Source organism: Salvelinus sp. IW2-2015, linkage group LG31, assembly GCF_002910315.2.
Source record: "Salvelinus sp. IW2-2015 linkage group LG31, ASM291031v2, whole genome shotgun sequence".
NCBI lineage: Eukaryota > Metazoa > Chordata > Actinopteri > Salmoniformes > Salmonidae > Salvelinus > Salvelinus sp. IW2-2015.
The window spans coordinates 27,788,344-27,807,814 of NC_036870.1; the positions used below are offsets into that span (position 1 = coordinate 27,788,344).

Consider the following 19,471-nt stretch of genomic DNA (forward strand, 5'->3'; position numbering starts at 1 on the left):
GCCGCGATCGGGAGACCCATGGGGCGGCACACAATTGGCCCAGCGTTGCCTGGGTTAGGGGACGGTTTGGCCGGCAGGGATGTCCTTGTCCCATTGCACACTAGCGACTCCTGTGGCGGGCCGGGTGCAATGCACATTGACACGGTCACCAGGTGTGTACGGCGTTTCCTCTGACACATTGGTGCGGTTTCTGGGTTAAGTGGGCATTGTGTGAAGAAGTAATGCGTCTTGGCTGGTTTGTGTATCGGAGGACGCACGGCTCTCGACCTTTGCCTCTCCCGAGTCCGTATGGGAGTTGCAGCGATGGGACAAGACTGTAACTACCAATTGGGGAGAAAAAATAGGTAAAAAAAATGAATATATATATATTTTTTAAGTCTTCAATCTAGGTCAGGTAGACAGGGACGGAAGTCACCCTGGGCAGCAGAAACAGTACATCATTAGCCTGGTCCCAGATCTGTTTGTGCTGTCTTGCCAACTCRTATGGCCGAACATATCTGTGATCAAGCTAGTGTCTCTGTGTCTGGAACCTCTGGGTTCATCAATCTGAATGTGATTAACAGAAATGCACTTATCCCAGATCTGTTTGTGCTGTAATGCCCGCTCCTATGGTCGTCACGCCAAACAGATATGGGATCAGGCTAGTGTTTAAATCTGTATCTGATTTACAGTAATGAAGGAGGTAATTGAACAAACAGGTGTGAAATGTAATTTCAGAAGTTGGGTGAAGGGTTTGCGCTAACATAGCAGCAACAGTTCAGGGACGTAGTAGTCATAATTGCGTAGTGTTTATGTGTATCCGACACAGAACCAACATTTACATGTGTTATCAATCCTCACACGGTAAATCTATATACACTTAGAAATGAAAGAGACCAGTGAAGAACAAACACCATTGTAAATACAACCCATATTTATGTTTGTTTATTTTCTCTTTTGTACTTTTTTCACATCACATTCACAACTATTTTCACATCGTTACAACACWGTATATAGACATAATATGACATTTGAAATGTCTTTATTATTTTGGAACTTCTGTGAGTGTAATGTCTACTGTTAATTTGTATTGTTTATTTCACTTTTGTTTATTATCTACTTCACTTGCTTTGGCAATGTTAACATATGTTTCCCATGCCAATAAAGCCCTTAAATTGAAGTTGAATTGATAGAGAGAGAGAGAGAGAGAGAGAGAGAGAGAGAGAGAGAGAGAGAGAGAGAGAGAGAGAGTGAGAGAGGGAGTTGAATAGTCTCCACTCATATCCCTCCTCCCCCTGTGTGCTGAGTGTAACTGTTCACCCATTTTTATGAGAAGGAGAGTGATGGAGCTGCTGTGTGTGACAGGGTCAATACAGAGCCTGTAATACACACATACATTTTTAAACTTAGGCATAGAGCCCTGTATCAGCTTTTAAGACGTCTCTTGAAGGAAATGGCTGCTTTAAATAGCACTCAGGAGAGATGTTTGTGTTATGGCTCAGGATATATCACAATTTAGACTAATTTTACTGTATCTGTGAAAATGCCAATGTATTGCGTTACCATTGCCAGCATACTATTGTTTTTATTTATTGTTGCTTTTATTTTTACGATTGGTTTCTTCACTGGAGACTTGTTCTCCGGTAATGTGTGTATAGTTTGTGCGGGGTGTATTCACTAGGAAACAAATGGAAGCAAACGGGCTAAAACGGAGAAGGACTAACCTGAACTTGTCCAAAAAAACACACAAATTTTCATTGCAAAAAGTTTTCAGTTGCAAAACGTTTCACTACTGTTTGCTACAGAGGGTACAAACGAATACACCCCAGTACGTTACTGTTGCTAGCCATTATACCAATCTGTATCACAACCATTAACCCAATGCCATTACTCTCTGTTAGCTTGATCTAATCACTGATTTCCACACTTAGCTAAAACACACAAGCTGTAAATGAGAACTCACTCTGCAGTATTCCTCATTCGTTTTGGATCAGATACTGTCTTATTTGAAATGTTACAGTTATTTTGGGTCAGATCTCTGCAATTTTACAGCGAGAGCTGTCTAGTTGACTGAAAGAGAAAGTTGTCCAAAGTGTTGTCCACATGCTCTCCTAACTGAAGTCTTTCCTGTTTGTGTTCCCAACAGAGGGGCAGGAGGTGAAGGTCGGAGAGTACAACGCTATTGCTGATGTCCTGGATCTCATCAACAACACCATGCGGTTCCAAGGTAAGTACACATGAGATTGTACGTGTGTGTATGTGTGTGTGTGTGTGTGTGTGTGTGTGTGTGTGTGTGTGTGTGTGTGTGTGTGTGTGTGTGTGTGTGTGTGTTTGTGCATGCGTTATGAATGCATTGTGCGTGCGTGTTTGTGTATGCGTGCTTGTACGCGCACACACAGGGCATCCAGTATGCTCCTCTCAATCAATCATTCTATGTTGAATTATTTACCAGCATTTTTATTACACCATGTTTTCTTGTGTTGACAAGAAACCCCTCACCTCCCTCCCTGTAGTCCCATACAGACATACTCTGGGACAGCTAAAACATTTGTTTCTATGTGTCAAACCACCATAAGAGAGCTCAGTAAGATGAGACATTGAAATCGATTGGCACACTGGCAAAGACACAGAGAGGGTGAATAAAGGAACGGGCAAACATAAGAAACAGCGGTTGCTCACCACGACAACCGATTCTGTATGGAGGTACATTTACACAGCTGATAAGAAAGTAGCCAAATTGAGGCGTTTTCCAATGTTAAGTAGCCGAATGGTGAGGGTTAATTTTGGATCTATCCTTCTCCTGTAGAAATGTTCAGTACTTTACGTACTGTAGAATCAAAGTCACTGGATAAGTGGACACACTTAAAATCTAAAGAATTCTATGCGGGTTATTGTACATTTCTCAGGCTAAGAACATCCCCACTGGGCACAGACGTCAGTTCCACGTCTAGGTTTGATTTACATTTGATTGAGTTGTCAACTAATATGAATTCACCCCAAAAAATTCACTATGTTATTGGATTTAGGTTAAAAGTTGGGTGGAAAAAATATGAAATTCCCTTACGTTGATGAATTTTTTGCAAATCCAATCACTTTTCCACATCAATCCAACGTCATCATATTAGTTTGAATGTTGCTGAAATGACGTGGAAACAACGTTGATTCAACCAGTTTTTGCCAGTGGGTCTGTGAATGTCCTCGTCTCCGTTCAGGAGGTGATCCTCCAAATCAACTTGTTTTCCCCTTCTTGTGGAGTTGTTTTTCAATGTTAAATACGGGTGAGGGCTCTTTTTGGTTGTCTATCCTTCCCCTGTATAAGTTATTATTATACTTGGCAAACTGAGTTCCTCCTCTTCATTTCAGGGGTGGAGCCTCCTAAGGACCGTACGTTTGTGCGTCTGCAGCGTCGCAACATCAACGTACCCCTCTACAGCATCCTGTCTGTTATCACCATCCTGGGCATGCTCATGGCAGGGGCCTTCCTCTTCTTCAACATCAAGAACCGCAACCACAGGTCAGTGGAACAAGGAGGGGAATGGGGGGAGGAGTGAGTAGAGCTGTAGCCTAGCTGACACCACTCACGTGGTACACAGCTAGGGAGAGGTGTGACACGCTGTTCCGGACAGGAGTCCATTGTAAATGCAGTATTCGCGCAGAAATTAGTTGAGCTTTGATTGGTTCTCTCAAACATTGTTTTCTGAGACCTTTCTGAGACGCTGTTTGGATTTGAAAATCCAACGGTTGTGCTGGAAGTGGGCGGCGTTCGGAGGCTGTGTGTGGTTGTCTATGTTGGTGTTTGAGTGACAAAGACACAGAGGAGAACCAATCAAAGTACAGCCCACTTCGTTATCAAAACATTGTGCTGACAACATCAAGGAGCCTTTCCATACTATGGAGTCAGGAAAACTTGGAGTTTGGTGGACTAGTGCTATCTAGACTAGTAGAGCTCCGGGGGGAAGTTTCTTCTCGGTACAAATCTAGGATTAGATTCCCCTCCCCCAATCCTAATGTTAAATCGATTCACCAGTACTTTTGTATAATTTTTAGCCAGTAGTTCTGAAAATAGCACTCACTAGCAAAAAGTGGTCCCCAAAAATTGTGCAGATACTGTATGCGCACCACGTCATTGCTCAGTCTCTCGCTCTGCTGTGTGTGCACCTTGCTAGCTGTCACTCAATTGGCGAGGGGCTGAAGCACATAGGGAAAATAGCGCAGTCACCAAGACAAAAACACATTTGGAACTCAGTTCCCCCAAGTCGCTCCGCTGCTGTTACTGCATTGTACATGCACTGTTATATAAAAACATGTTTCAATGTTAAAATGGTCCTTCTGAGTTTTTTCAATTTTGGAGATCTGTATTCTTCTCACAATTCCACACCTTGCTGTACATGCTCCTCTCCTCTCCCTACAGACTGATCAAGATGTCCAGTCCCTACATGAACAACCTTATCATCCTGGGTGGAATGCTCTCCTACTCCTCCATCTTCCTCTTTGGCCTGGACGGCGCCTTGGTGTCCGACAAAGAGTTTGAGGCCTTGTGTACTGTGAGTATATAACCTGTACAGCTAGAACCCCATATATGCTGTGCTAATGACGTGTAAGATCCCAGGCTAACACTAGGCTAATACTATATCATTCTCTTCTGTCTTCTCCCCCATCGAAAGGTGTGCGATCCACTCTAACGCTAGCTTGCATTCTCTCTTGATCCCCTTCAAAAGGTGTGCATCCCAGACTAGTGCTAGGCTAGCACACTAGTCTTTTCTTCATCCCTTCAAAAGGTGTAAGATCCAGGCTAATGCTAGGCTAGCACACTAGCTAACATTCTCTTCCTCCTTTCAGAATTACATTTGAACCTTTATTTAACTAGGCAAGTCAGTTAAGAACAAATTCTTATTTACAATGACGGCCTACACCGGCCAAACCCGGACGACGCTGTGCCAATTGTGCGCCGCCCTATGTGATCCAAACCAGGGTGTCTGTAGTAACGCCTCTAGTACTGAGATGCAGTGTCTTAGACTGCTGTGATACAGTCGGAATGGAACCAGGGTGTCTGTGATGCCTCTAGTACTGAGATGCAGTGTCTTAGACTGCTGTGATACAGTCTGGAATGGAACCAGGGTGTCTGTAGTATGCCTCTAGTACTGAGATGCAGTGTTCAGACTGCTGTGATACAGTCTGGAATGGAACCAGGGTGTCTGTAGTGATGCCTCTAGTACTGAGATGCAGTGTCTTAGACTGCTGTGATACAGTCTGGAATGGAACCAGGGTGTCTGTAGTAACGCCTCTATTACTGAGATGCAGTGTCTTAGACTGCTGTGAACAGTCTGGAATGGAACCAGGGTGTCTGTAGTGACGCCTCTAGTACTGAGATGCAGTGTCTTAGACTGCTGTGATACAGTCTGGAATGGAACAGGGTGTCTTGTAGTGACGCCTCTAGTACTGAGATGCAGTGCCTCAGACCGCTGTGTCACTCTGGAGGAACTGGGATGGGACTTCATATAATGGGAGTTGATTGGATCAGTCCCTGGGTCTTTCCTAACATGGAGCACATTAAACTCCTGCTCCCACAGCAAGCGTTTGAACGTGACTATCTTAGCCTCTGGTTTAATTAAACAGGTTTGATTACAGCGATAACTGGTTTGCGTCCCAAATGGCCCCTTATTCCCTATATAGTGCACTGCTTTTGACCAGGACCCACAGAGATAAATAATGTTAGCTAGGCGGGTGGCGCAGCACGTATCAACTGCCATCGAGTGCCTGCCTGCCTGCCCGGCTCACCTCAGCCAAAACAATCCAAAATGGAGGCTGTCACATCAAAYAGGAAGTGCTGAGGAAAAGTATGTGATCCAACCAATCAATATGCACTGTTTTCTTTGTATGGCTGCTGTAATTGTTTTTTTGTTATCTCTTTCTCTATCCCTCTCTTGCTGTCTTTTTTGCCCTCTTCCCCCTCCCTCGCCCCACATAAACACCCACACACAGGAACACCAAATTTAAACCTTTTGATTTAAAAAAAAGTATATTCCAGTTTAAACTCTAAAACAAGCAAAGGCAGTATTTTATCTAGTGCGCCATTGCTCCTCAGTGGGAAGGAGAAAGAGAGTGGTCGTAGCCCACAGGAGAGCTGGCTACACAACAGTGGTAGGCCTAATTACCAACAACGACGAGACAGCCTACAGGGAGGAGGTGAGTGCCTAGGCAGAGTGGAGCCAGGAAAATAACCTCAACGTCAACAAAACGAAGGAGCTGATTGTGGACTACAGGAGACAGCAGAGAGAGCATGCCCCGGTCCACATTGATGGGGCCGCAGTGCAGAGGGTCAAAAGGTCCACTGTCTGCACATCACTGACGACCTGAAATTGTTCCTTCACACAGACAATGTGGTGAAGAAAGGCGCAACAGCACCTCTTCAACCTCAGGAGGCTGAAGAAATGTGGCTTGGCCCCTAAGACACTCATGAACTTTTACAGACGTAACATTGAGAGCATTTTGTCGGGCTGTATCACCACCTGATATGGCAATTGCACAGTCCGCAACCACAAGGCTCTGCAGAGGGTGGTGCGGTCCGCCCAACGCATCACTTGGGGCACACTGCCTGCCGTCCAGGACATCTACAACACCAAGTGTCACAGGAAAGCCAAGAAGATCATCAAGGACCTCAGCCACCCGAGCCATGGCCTGTTCACCCCGCTATCATCTAGAAGGCGGTATACAGGTGCATCAAAGCTTGGACCGAGAGACTGAAAAACAGCTTATATCTCAAAGCCATCAGACAGTAATCTACCATTTTGCTATGGGGTTTCTACTGTGTATTTATATACTGTATTCTCAACATAACTCATAGTAATATTGCTACTACTGTACATTGCATTTTAGTTCATATAAACTCAGCAAAAAAAGAAACGTCCTCTCACTGTCAACTGCTTTTATTTTCAGCAAACTTAACATGTGTAAATATTTGTTTGAACATAACAAGATTCAACAACTGAGACATAAACTGAACAAGTTCCACAGACATGTGACTGACAGAAATGGAATGTGTCCCTGAACAAAGGGGGGGTCAAAATCAACAGTAAAAGTCAGTATCTGGTGTGGCCACCAGCTGCATTAAGTACTGCAGTGCATCTTCTCCTCATGGACTGCACCAGATTTGCCAGTTCTTGCTGTGAGATGTTACCCCAGTCTTCCACCAAGGCACCTACAAGTTCCCGGACATTTCTGTGGGGAATGGCCCTAGCCCTCACCCTCCGATCCAACAGGTCCCAGACGTGCTCAATGGGATTGAGATCCGGGCTCTTRGCTGGCCATGGCAGAACACRGACATTCCTCTCTTGCAGGAAATCATGCACAGAACGAGCAGCATGGCTGGTGGCATTGTCATGCTGGAGGGTCATGTCAGGATGAGCCTCCAGGAAGGGTACCACATGAGGGAGGAGGATGTCTTCCCTGTAACGCACAGCGTTGAGATTGTCTGCAATGACAACAAGCTCAGTCCGATGATGCTGACCCTCCACCTCCAAATCGATCCCGCTCCAGAGTACAGGCGTCAGTGTAACGCTCATTCCTTCGACGATAAGCTCAAATCTGACCATCACCCCTGGTGAGACATAACCGCGACTCGTCAGTTAAGAGCACTTTTTGCCAGTCCTGTCTGGTCCAGCGACGGTGGGTTTGTGCCCATAGGCAACGTTGTTGCCGGTGATGTCTGGTGAGGACCTGCCTACAACAGGCCTACAAGCCCTCAGTCCAGCCTCTCTCGGCCTATTGCGGACAGTCTGAGCACTGATGGAGGGATTGTGCGTTCCTGGTGTAACTCAGGCAGTTGTTGTTGCCATCCTGTACCTGTCCTGCAGGTGTGATGTTCGGATGTACCGATCCTGTGCAGGTGTTGTTACACGTGGTCTGCCACTGCGAGGACGATCAGCCGTCCGTCCTGTCTCTCTGTAGCGCTGTCTTAGGCGTCTCACAGTACGGACATTGCAATTTATTGCCCTGGCCACATCTGCAATCCTCATGTCTCTTTGTAGCATGCCTAAGGCACGTTCACGCAGATGAGCAGGGAGCCTGAGAATCTTTATTTTTGTGTTTTTCAGAGTCAGTAGAAAGGTAAGTTTATATATTAGTAATATATCTACTGCTGTACATATCATTCTCTCACTAAAATATATCTACTGCTGTACATATCATTCTCTCACTATAATATATCTACTGCTGTACATATCATTCTCCCACTATAATATATCTACTGCTGTACATATCATTCTCCCACTATGAAATATCTCTACTGCTGTTACATGCTGTACATCATTCTCTCACTATAATATATCTACTGCTGTACATTATCATTCTCTCACTAAATATATCTACTGCTGTACATATCATTCTCCCACTATAATATATCTATACTGCTGTTACATATCATTCTCCACTATAATATATCTACTGCTGTACATATCATTCTATCACTATAATATATCTACTGCTGTACATATCATTCTCCCACTATAATATATCTACTGCTGTACATATCATTCTCTCACTATAATATATCTACTGCTGTACATATCATTATCCCAGTTTAATACAGTATATATATTGCTGTACATATCGTTCTTAGTATATATTGTGTAAATTCATCCGGTGTATATACAGATTGGATTTGGATTACTGTTCCAGTGTTATTTGTGTTGTTATTTGAAATCGTTCCAACATTTCTTAATTTCTTTCTTTTCATTTGTTGGATTTAGTGTGGATTGTTTTGTATTGCCAGGTATTACTGCACTGTTGGAGCTAGAAACATAGGTATTACGCTGCACCAGCAATAGCATCTTCAAATCGGTGTGCGCGACTAATAAACTTTGATTTGATTTACAGTCATATATCTTTTTCATCCCCCACACAGACCAGACCTAGTCATTTGTCAAGGGGCCCCTAGAACGGTCTCTTTCAGTAGGGCTCCTATTTTCCTCATGCATCACTGGGGGGAGAATAGGGTTGCTGCTGAATCTCCTGCCTTGTGCTGTTCCATTGTGACTCTGCCTCCCTGCCAAGAATGCCTTTCAACAGACAGACAAACAAACACAAACAGCATTTAGTGCAGTGGGTGTTAAAGTAGTGTTTTTCCGGCTTGTTAAATTAGATACTGTGGGAGTTATTACAGGATATAGCTTTGTTGCTCTTATTTAGTTACAACTCATTCTAAATACAGATATAGCCTACAGAAGGCACCATAGTATTTGGTTTGTTTTAATATCCTTGGATTTCAAGTAGGGAGATGCTGCTAGGTCTCTCTTTTTAATAACACATATTCATAAGTTTAACAGCCATGATGCTAGTATACGACTTCCTCTGAAGTTTGCACATTCACTTTCATGGAATTATGACAGGATTCTGACTATTTTTAGTGCACTTTTAGAGCGTTTGGTGAATTTGTTGGCAAAAAAAAAAAAATGCTAACATCTTGTCAGTCTAGATCTTTGTTTTAGTCCAGCTCTTTGACAGCTTTTGACTGTTTCTGTCCTTGTCTTGCAGGTGCGAACATGGATCCTCATTGTGGGCTACACAACAGCGTTTGGTGCCATGTTTGCCAAGACCTGGAGAGTCCATGCTATCTTCAAGAACGTCAAGATGAAGAAAAAGGTAAGAAAACGTAGTGAGCTGCTGCCCATGGAACACTGCTGCAGCATGGATTCCAATCCAACCCATTGCTACTCTTCCTGTCTTTCCTATCTATCTGTACCTTATCTAATAAACAAGCAAAAAATATGAGAGTAGTGAAAAAAAAATGTAAATCACTACCTGTGTGGTCTCATGGCCAAAATGATGGCCAACAACAGGAAGTAGTGACGTGTGTTTTTACTAAAATTGTATCATGTGGAATGATGATGATGAATTATTATCATTATTAGTATTACTATTATCACCATATCATCATCATTATGCACCAGCATTGACAATTGCCTTGTCTTATGAATGAGGGGAAAGGGCTCCCTTCCATTTCCATTCAGGCAAATCAATTTCAAGGTGAACGTTTACATTTTAAGTATTTCATTTCTATTCCCTTCCTGAATCAGCTGAATAGATTTGACACCGATCCTGCCTCGTTGGTCACTCTGCTAATACAGTAGCTGACAGTGTTCAGGTTGTGGAAAGATACTAGTAGCCAACATGCATACAGGCTTTGTCCCAAATGGCACCCTATCCCCTATATAGTGCACTAACATAAGGCTCTGTCTAAAAGTAGTGCACTATGTAGGGAATAGGGTGCCATATGGGACAAAGCCATAGTGTCACCACAAGGAAGAGATTACAGCCACAGGTCTGGGACCTGCTTTATGAGCAACGGAGCGCACATGCCGGATTAACATGCTAACTCCCCTTCTTTAGAAAAGACTATCAACATCAGACTAGCCAAGGTCATTTTGTTTTTTGTGTAAAACCAGTTAGTTGAAGGAAGAGAGCGTTTTCTGTTGCTGTGAACAAGCAGCAGTATATTGTGGTAGTCACACGGTCTGGTCTGCTGAGGCTGGCTGGCTGCACTCAAGCAGAATGCAGGAGCCTAGAACCATAATTGGCCATTATGGACTCTGATAGATAAATCCTCACTGGTTAACAGCAGCTAGCGCTTCTTATGCCACTGATTCCTGTGTCACTACACATGCATTATGTCAGATAAAAAATGAATGGAGGGAGAAGAAGGCGTAGAAGAGAGAAGGGGAGGGACTGTTATGTGATATTGTTTCTGACCACATTTTCAGGGTTTGCAAAAAAATAAAACTTTACCCCTCGAAGCAAGTATGCAGCCCTATCACAATCTGGTTATCAGGTAGCAATCACAAGGGGAGCTTCCAGGTTGCTGCCTGTGACAATGTTGCTAAGGTATATAGGTCCTGGATGGCAGGTAGCTTGGCCCCAGTGATGTACTGAGCCGTACTCACTACCCTCGATAGTGCCTTGCGACCAACGGGGCCGAGCAGTTGCCGTACCAGGCAGTGATGCAACCATGTTTAGTTTTCCTGTTTGCTTATGGCCTTATACAGCTCACTGAGTGCGGTCTTAGTGCCAGCATCGGTTTGTGATGGTAAATAGACAGACAAACTCTCTTGGTAAATAGTGTGGTCTACAGCTCATCGTGAGATACTATCCCTCACGCGAGCGAAACCTCAAGACTTCCTTAATATTCGATTTTGTGCACCAGCTGTTGTTTACAAATATACACAGACCGCCACCCCTTGTCTTACCGGAGGCAGCTGTTCTATCTTGCCGATGCAGCGTAAAACCCGACAGCTGTATTTTATCCATGCACAACTCAGTGAAACATTAGATATTACAGTTTTTAAATGTCCCCTTGGTATGATATTTGTGATTGTAGCTCATCTATTTCGTTATCTAATGATTGTACGTTGTCTAATAGGACTGGTGGTAGAGGCAGATTACTCACTCGCCGTCTGTTCCTTACAAGGCACCCCAACCTACGTCCCCGATATCTCTGTCTCCTTCTCATGTGAATTACGGGGATGTTGGCCTTGTCGGGTGTCTGAAGTAAATCCTTCGCATCCGACTCGTTAAAGAAAAAATAATTTTGTCCAGTACGAGGTGAGTAATCACTGCCCTGATATGAAAAGCCATTTTCGGTCCTAAGAGACGGTGGCAGGAACATTATGTACAAAATAAGTTWCAAATAACGTGAAAAAAACACACACAATAGCACAATTGGTTAGGAGTCCGTAAAACGGCAGCCATCTCCTCCCACGCCATTTAATATGATTCGTTTCCTACTGGTCACTACCACGTCTTCTAACAGAGGCGCCGGGACAGTTGTACCTAGATCTAAACCAGCACCTTTTACACTTGGTGATGCTCTTTTTCAACCAAAACATTTCCTCAAATGTGTGTAACTGAGTAACTACTGTAGCAGACCTAAGGAGTGGTGTTTTTCTCCCAGTGAGAGGCCCAGCAGCAAGGCAGGTTGTTAGCCCCACTCAGTCACCCCAAGCCCCAGAGGAGCTGCAACGATCCAGCCACACAAAGCATTACAGACACTCTGCTCAGCTCAGACTGTACACACACACACACACACACACACACACACACACACACACACACACACACACACAGTGTACAGTTCAGGGACAGCTGGAGCTCCCCCTGGGTATATGCTGCTGCGATCTTTCTCTAGAAAAAGTCAAGCTGAGAAAGCCAAGCTAGAGTTTGACTCAAGCACTAAAGAATTTACCACACACACCTTTTGTTCTATGTTCAGTGCACACGCACACAATCACACACACATGCTCCCTGTGGTGAACCTGATGGAATGTGTGTGGGGTTTCTGTTACTGCTGTGTGAGACTGGCTGATCATCAGGGAGAGTGGTGATTCATCTCGTTGTTTAAGCCTGCAGTTTTTTACAGGATTAAAGGGTGCTTGCGCGATTTGTGTGCTTGCTTGTGTGTTTGCATTCTTGCGTCCGTACGTGTGTGTGCTTTTCTCTAACACACGCTCTACCCACTGACCTGTTTTCAATTGACATATTTCCATTCCTCTCTTCAATAGAAATACCAAACAGCAAACCAATATCTATCTGACACAATATGCTTTTGTAGCTGGTGTGATTATGTAAAGGCTTTCCAGGCCTCTGTGGCTGCATCTCTGCTGGCCTTTTGATATTTATAGTCCACCTCACATCACATCCTGGATAGATGTGTCGGATGGCAACGGCTGCAGGAGGGAGTGTGGGAGAGCTGTCAGAGAGAGTGGGAGAGAGAGAGTGCGTGGGAGGCAGAGAGAAAGAGAGAGAGAGAGAAATATTTAAAGATGGAAAGAGACAGGGACAGGGTCAGTGCTGGTTTGCATCTCTCCTTTAGTCTGCGGTCATCTGAAACACAAGCACATTTTGATATCTTCAAATGTGCTAAAAAAGACATGATCTTTTGTGTTAACTTCTAAAAATATTTATTTTTGATTAATTCAAATTAATTAATTCGTAATTCAAAGAAAAACAAAACACAACAACAAAACAGCTCTTGCTCCTGTGAAATGTGTTGCTATGGCAATTATGCAGACTCAGTTTTTCCTCCTCTCTTCCTCCTCCTCCTTCTTCCTCCTCCTCCTTCTTCCTCTTCTTGTTCCTCCTCTTCTTCTTGTTTCTCCTCCTCCTCTTGTTCCTCCTCCTCCTCCTCCTCCTCCTCTTCTTGTTCATCCGTCTCTTCCTCCTCTTCTTGTTCCTCCTCCCCCACCTCCATCAGAGCAGAGAGACTAAACTGAGTGCTCCCCAGGTGGAGCTAGACAGCCCTTAAATCTAAAGACCTATTCCCTGGTGGTTCAGCAGGGCCAGGATCTGCCTGTCGGGCAGCAGTTAACCTAGCTCCTTCCCTCCCCTCCTTTTCCCTCCCTCCCCACACACACTGATTGAGTGCAGGGGCTTTGGCTGAGTGAAGTGAAGTGATAGCTGTTGTCAGTCAACAGAGTGTTGCTGGGGGTTTGCCATGGAACCCCAGTGATGTTTGCCCATCTCTTCATCAATCCCTTCGTCCCTTCGCCAGTCCCTCCATCTCCTTCCCTCCTTCCCCTCCCTCAGAGAGAAGACTGTAAATCAGGGTGTGCTCAATAAGGGTTCCGCTCGGCAAGGTTCGCCCAGCACTCCTTCACTCCTTAAAGAGGCCTGGTTCAGTGTTGGGTAAGCACAGGGCCTGTCAATCAAACAGGCTGCTCTGCAGCCTCCCTCCGTGTCTGCCTGGTAGTCTGTCTCTGAGATTTACTTCAGAGTATTCTTGAATGTGCACCAAGTGAGATACACCATTGCACACACACACACACACACACACACACACTAATGTGTACACACATAGAGAAGACAAAACATAGTGTACATAGTGTCCACATAATACTGTACAAGCTTACACAGAACAGTGACCTCACGAGTTTGTGTACATGATCTGATATGAGCTGTGTTATTCATACTAAAATAAATACACATCCCTATGCAAACGTTTGATCATCCCTGACGATCTAATTCCCCGCGGATCAGGGCCTTGAAAGCATACTGCTCTGTTCCCTGATCACAACTAGTGTACACAGTGTATTCTACAGTTCACACAGTCCACATCCCCTTGCTTTTAATGATGAATCAGCAGTAGAATATAGAAATACTGCCACCAGTGTAGGCAGAAGCATTTAAAATGCAATAAAGAAAGCAGGCCTGATGTAGCCAGCTCTAATGTTAGCAGGCCTGATGTAGCCAGCTCTAATGTTAGCAGGCCTGATGTAGCCAGCTTTAACGTTAGCTGGCCTGATGTAGCCAGCTCTAATGTTAGCAGGCCTGATGTAGCCAGCTCTAATGTTAGCAAGGCCTGATGTAGCCAGCTTTAATGTTAGCGGCCTGATGTAGCCAGTCTAATGTTAGCAGGCCTGATTGTAGCCAGCTCTAACGTTAGCAGGCCTGATGTAGGCCAGCTCTACGTTAGGCAGCTGATGCTAGGCGCTCTAAGTTAGCAGGCCTGATGTAGCCAGCTCTAATGTTAAGCAGGCCTAATGAGCCAGCTCTAATGTTAGCACTGCCTGATGTAGCCAGCTAATGTTAGCAGGCTATGTAGCCAGCTCTAGAGTGTTTAGCAGGCCTGATGTAGCCAGCTCTAATGTTAGCAGGCCTGATGTAGCCAGCTTCTAATGTTAGCAGGCCTGATGTAGCCAGCTCTAATGTTAGCAGGCCTGATGTAGCCAAGCTTTAAGTTAGCTGGCCTGATGTAGCAGCTTACTAATGTTAGCAGGCCTGATGTAGCCAGCTCTAATGTTAGCAGGCCTGATGTAGCCAGCTCTAATGTTAGCAGGCCTGATGTAGCCAACTATAATGTTAGCTGGCCTGATGTAGCCAGCTTTAACGTTAGCTGGCCTGATGTAGCCAGCTCTAATGTTAGCAGGCCTGATGTAGCCAGCTTTAATGTTAGCAGGCCTGATGTAGCCAGCTTTAACGTTAGCTGGCCTGATGTAGCCAGCTCTAATGTTAGCAGACCTGAGGTAATGGAGAGCAGAGAGCATATTTATTTATTATGGGGCACAGCTATACAGATTCACTCAGATACTGTAGGTGGTGTACTGTGCTGTGTGGATCGTATATTGTATCCAGTACACAACAACACTATGTCCCATTGGGAATAGCAGAATGTGGTCATTTATTAATTTGACATCTGTCTTGGCCAAAGGGACATGAGACCATGGTCAATCTTCTGATATGATTCTTCCGACATTCTGAGTGATATAATGATTATTTTAATTAGTATTATTTCATTTTCGATTTAATTTACATTAAAGATCATCTATTCTGGCCCTGTGTCCTTTCATTTTCTATGATGCTCAGACTGAGAACATTGTTGCGGTAATACATATAAAATCTAATTATAGCTCTGTGGTTACGGTCAGACAATAACTTGTAGTTTTTGTAGCTATTTGGAAACCTCTGGCACCTTGACTACATCGCCAGCCCCTGTCTCTTTGTAATACACACAACGTTCCACTCTCCTATTTGTCCAATCCCAGTAGCCATCAGAAGACGACACATCAAAACCAATCCCCCATTCCATTCTGAGTCTAGTCTTCTGTCTGTGGCGGTGGAGAGAGAGAGAGTGTTAAATCAATCCCCCATTCCATTCTGAGCCCACCGTCTTCTGTCTGTGGCGGTGGAGAGAGCGAGAGCGAGAGAGAGAGAGTGTTAAAGAGAGACCACATCATTTATATGAAGTGATTTCTCTCAAGTGCGTCCGTGTCTGTGTTCTCCTGACCTTTGCTTTGATGTGGACAGCGGCGGGGTCAAACGCTGTTCAAAATAAAGATCAGACGGGAGGGGGCGGGGTGGCCCACCTTTCATCCTCTAAAGTTCACCAACACAAAAGAGGGTCTATGTTGATTTATGCGACTCCCGCTCGGGTTGGTGTCTTTTACCAGCTCACTGTATCCTACCTCTCATCCCTCCCTACCCTCCCTACATTTAAAAAGGAGCTACCTTCATGTGTCAATGTAGGACAACCTTTTTGGTTCCAGGTAGAGCCCTATTTGGTTCCAGGTAGAGCCCTTTTTGGTTCCAGGTAGAGCCCTATTTGGTTCCAGGTAGAGCCCTTTTTGGTTCCAGGTAGAGCCCTATTTGGTTCCAGGTAGAGCCCTATTTGGTTCCAGGTAGAGCCCTATTTGGTTCCAGGTAGCACCCTTTCCAAGTACATGTCCCTTTTTCTAAAAGTGTACCTACTGCCACCTCTCTCACCCTCTCTCCCCTATCATTCTCTCTCTTCTCTTCTTCCCTCCAGATTATCAAGGACCAGAAGCTGCTGATCATTGTGGGTGGGATGCTGCTGATTGACCTGTGCATCCTCATCTGCTGGCAGATCGTTGATCCGCTGAAGAGGACCGTGGAGGAGTACAGCTTGGAGGTACATCTGACCACCATTTCTCTCCCATTTATATTAACAAAAACATACTCTGACCACGTTTGTCATGTGAACTTTCCAGGGAAAAACTGCCCCCTATAATTGTAGAGTATTACAAGGACCCAGAGTATTTCCTTGCCATTACTGACTGTGGTGAATAAGGGCCCAGCATTTTCCCCAATCTAACACCCACATCTTGGTGGCACCACTAGATTCTCTAATAGGGATAATGGTTCTGGATCTGGGGCACCAACATGTCCGCCAGTGAGGCCAAATCAGCAGCAGGCTTCGTTGTGGTTATTTTTGGTTCAGGAGGATATGAGCCACTCTGCCACCTCCTGTCCTCTTCCTCTGCTAGCCAGACCCTCTCCTTACCAAGCCAGCTGGGATGTGGGGTGTTGGCAAGGCATGCCGGAAAGAAACACTTGGCAACCCTCTACTCCTGCTACTGGGTAAGGGCCGATGTGTAGAGAGCTGGTGGACTCAGCTCTGCCAGGATTCGTTGAGGGATGGACTTCACCTTGCTAGGATTGATTACGGTTGGACTTAGCCTTGCCAGGATTGGTTGGGGTAAACTTAGCCTTGCCAGGATTGATTGAGGGGTGGATTTTGCTTTGACAGGACTGTTTGGTGTGTGAATGGCTTTTTGGATCCTGGCACACCATATTTGGACCACAAACTGTCATGAGTGATTAGTAGTTAGAGATGGTGACTGTAATGTTTGGCTTTGTTAAAACTGTGATTGATATTGCTGCTGTAACTGTTATTTAGGTCACTAAACACGATAAAGGACGCTGGATGATTGTTGTTGATTGATTATTGTGCTGTGTGTCTGTAACAGTGGGCATACTGTATTATGTGTCTTGTGACCGGAGCGAAACTTTGATCAGTCAAATATCCTCCACAAATGAACATTGTTGTACTGTACATCTTAATAGGCTCTTCTAATACAGCACAGAGTCTGTTTACATGACAGCCCACTAACTACCATCCCACCATCATGGTTTAACAGCAAACCGAATTACAGATCTAAATTTGACTTCCAAAGTCGATTGGCCTTTGATGTTGTTGGCGGTTGGCACAGACTCGTCAGGGTACACCGGGGGTACGGACTAAGTGGATGTTCAGAGCTAATTAAGAAATCTTTTCAACTCCTCCAGACACCTCCTCAGCTCCTCAGAGCCTGTCAAGATCGGAGCTTCTGACAGGGCAACGTCCTCCCTAAACGCCAACGCCATTGGTTGAGATGTTTAAAAGAGCCCTGGTGACCTTTGACAAATCAGCAGTGGGATTGGAAGTTCAGGGTGCAGAGTCGTGATGAAAGGCGGCCCTCAGTGGTGTATTCCGGGAGGATTCCGGGAGGGTTGGGGGAGGTTCTTTGAAAGTTCTTTGATGCTATTGACCCGACGTGAAGCTGTTGCTTTTTCATGTTTGTTTGCTCTGCTTGGTCCCGCGGGGGGAAAAGGTGGGATGGAAGGATGAAACTCTCCCTTGGAGTCAATTACTTTTCTGTGACTTCAATTAAACGAGATGCCTCTGAAATGATAAGTAGTGCTTAGCTGGTTACAGCCCCCAAAGCAGCGGGTCACAACGCATTCACACTGGTTTCTTTATGCTTCTTGGAAAGGAAAAGACAGCGTTTTTATTTGGGTCACTGAGTAAAAACCTTTCAACCCGTGGTGTTCTCACAGCCCCAAGTCAATGGAGTGTTCTCACAGCCCCAAGTCAATGTAGTGGAGTGAACGTATTAGCCCCTCTGAGTATGAGCCTACCCCCTGGGTGTGGCTCTGCATGCCTGGGCTGGTGCTGGGCTGTGGAGTTCAGGATACGCAGTCTGGAGAGCCTGGCTCCACTGGGCCAAGAGACAGGAGAACACTAACGAGTGAGTGAGTGAGAGAGTGAGAGAGTGAGAGAGTGAGAGAGTGAGTGAGTGAGTGAGTGAGTGAGAGAGTGAGAGAGTGAGAGAGTGACAGAGTGACAGAGTGACAGAGTGACAGAGTGACAGAGTGACAGAGTGACAGAGTGAGAAGACAGGCTATGTGCACACTGCCCACAAAATGAGGTGGAAACTGAGCTGCACTTCCTAACCTCCTGACAAATGTATGACCATATTAGAGATACATATTTCCCTCAGATTACATAGATCCACAAAGAATTCGAAAACAAACCCGATTTTGATCAACTCCCATATCTACTGTCTACTGGGTGAAATACCACAGTGTGCCATCACAGCAGCAAGATGTGTGACCTGTTTCCACAAGAAAAGGTCAACCAGTGAAGAACAAACACCATTGTAAATACAACCCATATTTATGCTTATTTATTTTCATTTTCCCTTTTGTACTTTAACCATTTGTACATCGTTACAACACTGTATATATACATAATATGACATTTGTAATGTCTTAATTCTTTTGAAACTTCTGTATGTGTAATGTTTACTGTTCATTTTTATTGTTTATTTCACTTTTGTATATTATCTACCTCACTTGCTTTGGCAATGTTAACATATGTTTCCCATGCCAATAAAGCCCATTGAATTGAATTGAAATTGAATTGAATTGAGAGAGCGTTCTGGGATTGAGAGAGAGAGAGAGCGCTCTGGGATTGTAGAGAGAGAGTGTTCTCTGGGATAGGAGAGAGAGAGAGAGATCTGGGTATGGAGAGAGAGAGAGAGAGAGAGAGAGAGAGCGCTCTGGGAGTGGAGAGAGGGAGCTTTTGGATTGGAGAGAGAGTGAGAGAAAGAGGATGTACGAGATGGAGAGCTCCTGGCAATAGGAGGAAGAGAAGAGGTAGAGAGCTTCTGGGATGTGAGAGAGGAGAGAGAGAGAGCAGTCGGCTGTGGCAATGTGGAGGATGGAGGAGAGAGGACGAGGAGAGATCTGAGATCTGGAGATGGAGCAGAGAGAGACGAGAGACTGAGTTGGAGAAAGCAGAGAGGAGAGCGCCTGGATTGAGAGAAGGAGAGAAGCTCTGTAATTGGAAGAGGAGAGGGAGAGAGCTCTTCTGGGTATTGAGGAGAGAAGAGAGCTTATTGAGAGAGAGAGAGCCTCTGAGGATTGGAAGAGAGAGGATGAGAGA

General features: G+C 44.9%; 1 protein-coding gene across 1 annotated transcript in view; it reads left to right on the forward strand.

Moving 5' to 3' along the window:
- Positions 1-19,471, forward strand: part of LOC111955841 (gamma-aminobutyric acid type B receptor subunit 2-like) — a 506,723-nt gene that overhangs the window by 405,150 nt on the left and 82,102 nt on the right. Inside the window, 5 exon segments of the mRNA XM_024134728.1 lie at positions 2,126-2,206; positions 3,343-3,493; positions 4,391-4,523; positions 9,511-9,618; positions 16,271-16,393. Of these exon segments, the coding sequence (XP_023990496.1) occupies positions 2,126-2,206; positions 3,343-3,493; positions 4,391-4,523; positions 9,511-9,618; positions 16,271-16,393 (596 nt within the window).